The sequence below is a fragment of the Lactuca sativa genome, chromosome 1 (genome assembly GCF_002870075.4).
Source record: "Lactuca sativa cultivar Salinas chromosome 1, Lsat_Salinas_v11, whole genome shotgun sequence".
NCBI classification, from domain to species: Eukaryota; Viridiplantae; Streptophyta; class Magnoliopsida; order Asterales; family Asteraceae; genus Lactuca; species Lactuca sativa.
Window position 1 is genome coordinate 95,240,235 of NC_056623.2, and position 9,166 is coordinate 95,249,400.

General features: G+C 36.7%; 1 protein-coding gene across 2 annotated transcripts; it reads right to left on the minus strand.

Moving 5' to 3' along the window:
- Nucleotides 1-5,422: 5,422 nt before the first annotated feature.
- LOC111885941 (actin-related protein 2/3 complex subunit 2B) lies at nt 5,423-7,834 on the minus strand. 2 transcript variants are annotated; one of them, XM_042901960.2, is made up of 9 exons: nt 7,692-7,834; nt 7,243-7,309; nt 6,784-6,991; nt 6,548-6,693; nt 6,383-6,460; nt 6,176-6,308; nt 6,004-6,095; nt 5,800-5,914; nt 5,423-5,734 (listed from the first exon to the last, which is right to left on the minus strand). In XM_042901960.2, the coding sequence occupies exons 1-9, from the start codon at nt 7,748-7,750 to the stop codon at nt 5,541-5,543; spliced, it is 1,092 nt and encodes a 363-aa protein (XP_042757894.1). In that variant the 5' UTR covers nt 7,751-7,834; the 3' UTR covers nt 5,423-5,540. The 2 variants fall into 2 exon arrangements, with proteins under 2 accessions (XP_042757894.1, XP_023737951.1); XM_023882183.3 differs by having other exon boundaries at nt 6,548-6,714; nt 7,692-7,831.
- Between the last annotated feature and the right edge of the window lie 1,332 nt (nt 7,835-9,166).

A 9,166-nucleotide genomic window follows, 5' to 3' on the forward strand; every position in this document is an offset into this window, starting at 1 on the left:
AACTTAAATTTCTTTTCGTTTTTCATGGTGGAAATTATTGAATCGTCATTCACTTACCTTCAAATATTCTGCAACTAGATTACGACATCCCTTTTCTAGGTTGTAGCATATTGTGTTGGGTCCTAGCCTTAGTATCTCATTTGGGTGACTTACTAAGGACTCAATCAATCAACTAACTTGAATTTGTTTTCTCCCATTTTGTAGATGTCAAAGTACGACAACTATGGTCTTCCTAAATCCCGTGGAACAAGCATTCCACATGAAGATGATATTCCACGATTCGATTGAGGAACAAGAAATCATGTTACACTAACTCTTGAATATTTGTTTGTCAAGAAATGTTTATTGACAAGAGAATCTTATATGTCAAGGAGTTAGTGGGAGTGTTAATGGTCTTGAAAGGTTTCAAGAACAAATCAAGATAGACCTTATTGATCATCACTAGCACATGAGTTGAGGTTTACAACCTATCGTGTTGACACTATTTTGTTTCTGTGCCATTCCAATTGAGTTAATTATGCATGTGAGCCCTATGAGTTCTCATTTGAATGCATAAAAGGCAAGGACCTTGATCAATGAAAAGTACATTGATAGGAAAAAGTGAGCTGCTTAACTACTTTGAAGACATGGTGAGCAGCTGTGCTACCATAAGGCAAGAAATAAAGATTATGAAAGTTCGGTCCATATGAGTTTGAATTTGTCGTAAACTTTGGTTTTAACAAATTCACATGGAAAGGAATACACACACCATTAAAATCTAAGTGTCATAAGATTCCCTCCTTCATGAAAATGACTGTGAGGAAATGCTTTCACTAATAGAGATTTTAAGAAGATAGTGATTGTGAAATTGTATTCTCGAATTCGATTATGGTTACGGTATCCCTTTCCATGATTCGAATTGTGAGATTTGGCAGTTAGTCTGAATTGTTTAGACACACATATGAGCTATCTATGGCGAAGGTGTATAAGTTTAAGAAGCCTTGATAAAAGATTATCAAAGCATTGGGTATTAGAAATATGAACTTATTATTGTGTGTAATTCGGTGAGTGAGTGCAAGCGTTCATTGAATCAAAGTTTATCCGTTCCTTTTATCCAAAGTAGGATAAAAGAGATATCTTTGGGCCCCTCGATGATTTAGTGATGACAAACGTAAATGCTCAGCCGGGCTAGGGCTATTTTGATTTGTTCAATTAGTCAGTCGTCATAAATCGGAAGTCGAGAAATAGTACAGAGAGAATGATTAGAAATCATATCTCATACGATATCTAGAATGGAGGAATATATGATCCCTTATCTAAAGGACACGCGTATCTGATAGGATCAGAATTGACAGCGGCTTTGGAAAGCTACGATTGCAGATCAGGATCTGAAGTCATATGCATAATAGTTATTAGACTTATCCAAGTGGGAGACTGTTGGATTAGTGTCTAAGTCCATAACTATTTTGGTATGTACTTGACCCGATGGTGCATGGTCCTTTTGGGTTGCCTTCACCAAAGCAACTTGATAGGATGAATTAAGGAGAGAAAGGATTAAATATGATTTATTAATATATTATGAGAATAATATATTAAAGGAGAAATCATATTGTTGAATTAATATTAGTCAAGAATTAATAAGAATTAAGTTTATGACTAAAATAGATTAATTAAACTTAAGGGATTGGAATTCTAATTATAAGATAATTGCAATTGGGCTATGGATTGCCTTATATTATAAGGTTGGACGAATTCTATGGGGAAACCCATTAGAAATCGTCCAAGGCCTTTAAGGAAAGGAGTCCATGGGTTGCTTAGGGCTTAAGCATCCAAATTAGGATTTCCTTGTTAGATAACCCTAATAGCCTCACTATTTAAGGAGCCCTTATGCCCCAAAAACGTGAACAAGTTTCCTTCTAGGGTTTCCACATGTTTTGGGCAGCCTCCTTCTCTTCTCCTCTTCATCCTCTTGCTCTTGGTGTTTGTGAACCATTAGAGGAGTGACATTTGTGACTCTAAGCTTTCTAAAGTCAATACAAGAAGGATTTGAGATTGTTATTGCTACATAACAATCAAGGTATGATCTAAACCCTTATTTATATGTTATATTTATTATCATATGCTAGATCTAGGGTTTATAGTCTTGGATAAATTGCATGTACAATAGAGAAACCTAGATCCAAGCATTAGGGTTTGTATGAGCACATAGGATGTTCTTATAGCTAAAACCCATCAAAAACCATATAGCCTCCTTTTTTATATCCATCGTATTAGTAACCCATGTTCCATTAGCCATTATCCCGTGTATATGGTTTTTCCGATTCCTGTTATTGACATAAGTGTGAAAAAACCGTGTGTTTTCGTCGCCTTCTGCTTCCCATTTTAGTTTTGCTCTTTGTTTCAAATTCATAGTAACTAATCTCGCATGTTCATCTATCTTGACACCAATATTAGATATTTCTTCCAATTCTGCTTCAGTGAGAAGCCTTGATTCCGCAATTAATTCGAGTTCAGCCTTCCTGTTCTTCCATGTTTCAATTTCATTGTTCTCCTTCCGTGCTGCGTTGACTCTCCAATTTCTAATGGCCAACTTTAAATACTTTAATTTATTCAAAAGAATCATATCCGGGGTGCCGTAACCCCTAAATACCAAACATGCTTCTTTAATGACCCCATCCAACTCATCATTCGACAGCCATGAGTTAAGAAACTTGAACGAAGGAGGACCAAAATCCTCACATCGAGCTCTAAGCACAATAGGGGAGTGGTCTAATAGATCTCTATTCATAGCAAAATAGGAGGCTTGGGGATAAGCAGATGGAAACTTTGAACACACTAGGAAACGGTCTAACTTACTTAGTTTCGCTCCCAGAGTTCTGAAGTAAGTGAATCTTTGACCTCCCATCTTTAAATCCGTGAGTTCACAGTCTCGGATGAACCTGTTAAAAGCATTTGCACTCCTACTACAAAATTCAGTGTTTATTCTTTCTTCTTTGCATCTAACCACGTTGAAGTCCCCCATAAAGATGAAGGTAGCTGATCTCGATAGTTTGATTTTCAACGATTCCTCCCATAATTTCACTTTTTCACCTTCATTTTGAGGACCATAGAAATTAACGATGCCGATTAGACCGTTAATTCCTAAAAAGTTCCCCAATGTTACAATAAAGTGTCTTGATTTAATCACTTCAACCAGTGAGAACATTCTGGTATCCCATATCGATATTATCCCACCTGATCTTCCTGTAGTGAATACTTGCTCGAATTTGCAGTCTGAATCTCCCCAACAATTAGTTGCATTGAACGGTGGGGACGATTCCCCCAATTTAGTTTCTTGAATTCTGATCATACCTAGCCTGTTTTCTCTTTTAAGCCTACATAGCCAATCGATTTTATATTTCTCTCCAAGCCCTCTGACATTCAGTGACATAATATTCATTGGGGTAAATGTTTTTCTCCTTCTTCACCGAATACTTCCTTGAGGACCGGGTTGTCGGTCTCCATATCAAAACCCAATATTTTATCGATTTCTACTGTATTCCTTATTTCAGAGGATGACGTTGAATGAGAATCTTCATCAGATTCCGGGAGAGGAATCTGAGAAGGAAGTGGAGTGTGATTCATGTCAATTGGGGGTTGCGGCAGGGGTGTCATCAAGATTTCCATTGAAACCTCAGGGATCGACGTCAATATTCTCCTTCTTTTATCATGGGAGCCTTTAAAGTTATTATTTATCTGACTTGTTCTATTAGCTTTCTCACCCAAATTGTTTGAGAAAGGCCCAAAACACCCGGACCTATTTAAGTTCTGCATTAGACAATTCGGCATATCCTCTAGGCCCACATTTCTTGTCTCCAAATTTTGAGTTAGATAACCATTAACCGCCATTTCGTGAGTCGTTTCGTAATTATTGCTTCCAGGTTGGCAATTACCCCCAGCATCCAAATTTAATTGCAACCCTTGAAGTTCCCAAGGCGTGACGTTTCCATCCTCATCGATGTTCTCGTCCGTTGCCATGTCTGCCGGTGACAATGCCTCCACCGGTGAACAGTTATTATCGAATTTGTTTTTGATAAGAATTCCCCCGTTTGATTCCATTACTTCCTCTGTCTCATCAGTTCCGATCTCCTCTTCCTCCAATTCTGTGTTACAATTCTTGATCAGGATAGTATCGGAAACATGTTCGTCCTCATCGTCTGCCTCCGCATCCTCTTCCTCATCCTCACCACCATCTTCCGAAGATGAACTCTCTTCCGGTGACTGACTAAACTGCTGAAACGGATTCCAGTCCAGATCAACCTCAACGATTTAGATTTTCATTGTTTTTCCGTTAATCTCTATAACCGGCTCACTAGATAGAGTAGATAGGGTACTTGTTAAAACACCCACTTTGCCATAGGATAGATTCGTATTTGATTGATCCACCTCAAATGGAACAATCACTCTACCAACCGATTCAGCTATAATCAAAAAATTCACTTCAGACCAAAGTTCCGGTGGAAGACCCATGATCTTTAAGCATGCGATTCTTTCAAAGTTGAAACTCGCAACATCACCACTATCGACCGATCTGAACCACTCAGTCCAGCCACGCATGAATGCTTCTCTACTTATTTCGTTAATGAACTTAACTCTGATTCTTAATCCTCCAAGATATTTTAATTTGCATTCCGACCCATCACAATTTTTGAAAGAATACAGGGCCTTTTCTAGATGGTCAAAGCTATGGAGTTCTCCAATCAAGGTTTGTTTGCTTCTCATCCAACCTTTGAGTGGGGAGTCATCGATAATTTTTATAGGATCCACCTTTTTTTGATTTTCTGGGGGTACCCATTTCCTTGACTTGTTGCTACTAGCAACAACTTCAGCGAAAGATCTATTGACCCTTCCATGCCATCGATTTACCGTTGGAAACCTGCATTGATTCTGTTTGTTCTCCATCCTTCTATCCAGAGAGTCCTCTGCTAGTTTCCTTGCAAACCTAGCAATGTTTATTCCCAGCTTTCTTCTCTCAAAAGTGATACCTTGCAGATTTTTCTCTAACTGGCGTTCATTGTCAGTCTTTTTGAATCTCACAAACGCAAAAGGCTTTTTGTTTACATCTCTTTTCATTGCCATATATACATCTACCACCTCCCTGTATTTTGCAAAGAGTTTCTTCAAAGAATCCTTCCTTGACTCCTCTGGAAGGTTGGACACAAACATAGTTGTAACGCCGGCATGATTCCATCTTGGTTGTTCATCATTCCTCAATGTTTTTCTCCATCTCCTCCTTCTAGCTTCCTGCCAATCACCGGCTTCCATCGTATCCACCGGAAAGTTTGATGGTATACTTGGGGTTACAATTGTTAAGTTATAATCATCAACATAAAGGAAATCATATTTATTTATTTATGAAGACTAGATTCAAGATTTATAAAGACAAATAGAAAAAGGGAAGTGATACACAAAATAATTTACTTTCTATAACGGCAAATGAAGGAATAGGTTCAATACCATTTTTTAAATAAAACAAAAACATTGTTATCCTCTTAATTCATTTCCCCTATAAATTATATTGATCAAGACTTTTCTAGCTTCTGATATCTCATTACAGAAGAGAAACTTGGAAGTTTCAACCAACGTCTTTGAAACTTTCCAAATCCATGGATTCTTATTCTCGATCGTATTCTCTTAATCTGTTTCTTCAAATTCCATCTTCTCATCACAACCTTACATCTCATAAACCTCATCACTTTCTTCACACGTGTACGTCCTGCATCAAGATTTGAACAAATGGTCAAAATTAGTCAAAGATCAACGATCGTTTCTCAATAATACCTTTAACTTTTCCAATATGTTCATCTTCATCTTCTTTCATGTTCGTATGTTGCAGAGCCTCAACCAAGCTATCCAAACGACTTCTCATTCTTCGTTGCACAAACCCTTTGGTGCACTGTTTCAGAATCATATCACCATGACACCATTAATGTCTGCAAATCTGTATGCTTAGTGAGTTAGTGTTAATAATAACTCGGATGTTACCTTTACATGATATTTCACCAACGCATTGAAGTTGAGCAGGTTCCATACAGTCTTCTCGAGTTTCTTCCCTTCAACATGTCGTGCCATGATTTCTGCGGATGTAAACAGAATTCGTGGTTTAAGAATTGTGTGATAGAAAATGTGTAAATCGAGTTTGGTTGATAAATGATACCAAATGAGACGAACCCTCCATTCGTGCTCAAATCTTGCATAGATTCTCCCCTCAACTCCGCCGGTGGAATCGCCGACCAGTAGCAAGCCGGTGCCTTGGCAAACCTTCCTGAGCTTCCGACTTCCACTAGCTCCTGTTAAACGAATTCAAAACCTCAAAATTATGAGATAAATCATAAATACAAACAGGAACCAACGGAATTCGAACCTGAAAGAACGCCTTCGCGATAACCACATCTGAATCCTCTTTTATCCGAATCGGGAAAACTGCCGTCAACTTTTCCGGCTACCAAACACATGAATCAAATTTTAAGATCCGAAGTGTGAACTGTGAAGTTTTCGAGATTTGTTCCCTAAAAAACCCTAACATTACCTGTTTAACGACGTAGAAAGGCTCCCATTGATGATACACAAGTTTGATCGGTTTATATGTCCCCTGAGTTATCTCCTGATCATTAACATTCTTCAACAATTCTCGTAGCTGAGAGCTCAGTATCACCGTGTGCACCGATGAAATCTCTGTAATTATCTTCGCTGCATCTAGATCAAAAAAACAACTGGTTCTAGGGCTTTTACAGTGACAAAACGATCGATTGTAGCACAATTTACCTTTTTTTCTTGGAATTTTAGCGAAATTGAGCTTAAGAGTCAGCTGATATCCTATTCGTGGTGGATCAACGATCTCCACAACTTCAGGGCAAATTCGTGTTACTGTTTCCATGGTGGAAGAAGGAAGCTCACATAAGATCGAAGAGCCGGTGGATAGAAGAGGAGTTGAAACAGAGAGGTATGCATGATGTGGTTCTGAAGCATACGACTGATAAAAGATAAACCTCATGTTATGTGAATAATTAGGGTTGATTTTTTTTTGTAAGAGTGAACAATAGGGTATTTACTTTTTCACTTGATAAGTGTGTATAAGTCTATATTTTTCAATGGAAGAATTCCTAGTGTCATAGTCAAATACATGTCAAATATAATATAAAATTGTAATAGTCATAGTCATAGTCATAATAATAATCATAATTAAATACATGTCAAATACGGTACAAAGTTTATCATTTTTACCTGAATGTGGTATTGCAATGATCCGAATTCGTGCAAGTGGTGTTCGACAGCAAAAGGCTTATCAGCACTGTTGTGAAAGAAACAAGTTTGTTTGTTTTAGCTTTTGATTTGTAAAAAAACCGACATTAAGGACCTACGTTTATCAAAGTCCCGCACACTTTTAGTGCACCCCCATGGTTGGAAAACCTACTTAGAAAGCACTAAAATTTGTCTACCAAATGGTTAGAGGTATCTAGTCCTACATGATCGGTAACATTCTGAAGTTAAAATGACAGACTGACTCAATAACAGTAACTTTTGAATTAACTTAAAATCATGATAAAAGTTATTGGCAGCTCACAAGCATCTGTCTGTATCTATATGTTACATGGAAGTTTGATAAACAACCATTGATCATGATGTTAAATTTTACTTGTTTATGAAAAAGAAAAATACAATGATAGTATTACCTATAGAGTTGGAGCAAAATGTGTTTCAATGCGGGTGATGCCCTCTCGAAAAAAGCCATTCTTGTGGTTGTTTTGATCTTGTTGTGTGTAGATGGAAGAAAACTAAGTAGTGTAGCATGTTTTATTTTACAGTTGAGTAATAAGGAGTTTGAGTAAAAATGAAGTCCTTTTTGCAATCATGTTTGGTGAGCTTTGAAGCAATATATACAGTCTCTATCTATATCATCTTTAGTGCACTAGGGGTGGGTGGTGGGTACATATCTAACAACTAACGGAAGCATCACTATTGAGAAAAAATAATACAATTTCATAAAAAAATTTGGTTTTTATTAAAGATTTTTAATTTTTGTATATTTCCATCTAATAGGTAAATCGCTTGGGCTCATTGACTTATGTTAATCGGCTCGTAGATTTGTTTAATATTATTTATTCAAAATTGATTTAGAATCTTGGATTTTTAGTTGCGCCTACCAAAAATAGAGCAACTATTTTAAGGGTTTTTCCTTATAAGTTTGAAGAGTATCCAATGATATTGTTCTTACTTTTGTACTCTTTTCGTGTAGGTTAAGTTTGATGTGCAAAACATTTAATCTAGATTGTAGATGACATTTTGTGAGAGAACAAAGAGATAACTCAAGGTTTAGGTTTATGTTGCTTTGTATAAAGACGTGAACTTTAGCTAAGACTTTTTCATTACTTGCATGTGGAAGGTCTTAAGGGATTAAGACCCGTGCAAAATGGAACTTAAGTTCGATGTCTAGATGTCCTATTTGTTACGTGTATAGGTTACATGACGTGCATTACATTTTTTCTTGAGTTATTCAGTACAATAATAAATCTTAGATCATATTTCTATCGTAACCTCCAAAATTCCAATTATCCAAAAACAACCACTATCCTTTGGAAAGCTTGTTCACTAACTAACAAATACACATTTACCAAGTAAAGCATTGATATTGTTTCGCGAACGCAACTTATTCTTTTTGAAGCTGCTTTTACGTTCAGTCAGTTACCTAAAAAAACTCGAAAAATACCCTGCTAATGGTTTGCGTTATTACTATCATCTAGTACATATAACTAAGTCAGTTACACTTCGTTTCCTACAAAGATATTTGTTACATACCATGAAATTAAATATATATCCAAAAAAACCTTCTACCCTAATACAAATGAGTCCATAAAGTAAATAATGAAACTTCGACATGAGACGCATTTGGCTTCGAGCATTTCATATGTACCTCCCCTTCCTCTGGAAACTTGATGGAGAAGATGATAAGCCATTGGGGATTTTATAATAAAATGAATAATCAACAAACCATTAGAAGGCATTATATCGCAATGGGAAATTACCCTCGTAGACTTGCATCGATATTCAATTTTGTTATTTATGAAAGTGTCGTTTCCTATGCAACTATTAACATCAACTCAGACACTTCTTATGCATCTTTTTGCAACGTTCTTTGTTTTATCTATTT

Bases quoted from the DNA above. Each gene is read 5' to 3' on its own strand.
- LOC111885941 (XM_023882183.3), bottom strand. From the start codon at position 7,750: ATGGCTTTTTTCGAGAGGGCATCACCCGCATTGAAACACATTTTGCTC. The intron at 6,992-7,242 runs GTAAAAATGATA...ATCTTTTATCAG, and splicing joins CATTGCAATACCACATTCAG to TCGTATGCTTCAGAACCACA. The intron at 5,915-6,003 runs GTAACATCCGAG...ATTCTGAAACAG, and splicing joins TGGTGAAATATCATGTAAAG to TGCACCAAAGGGTTTGTGCA.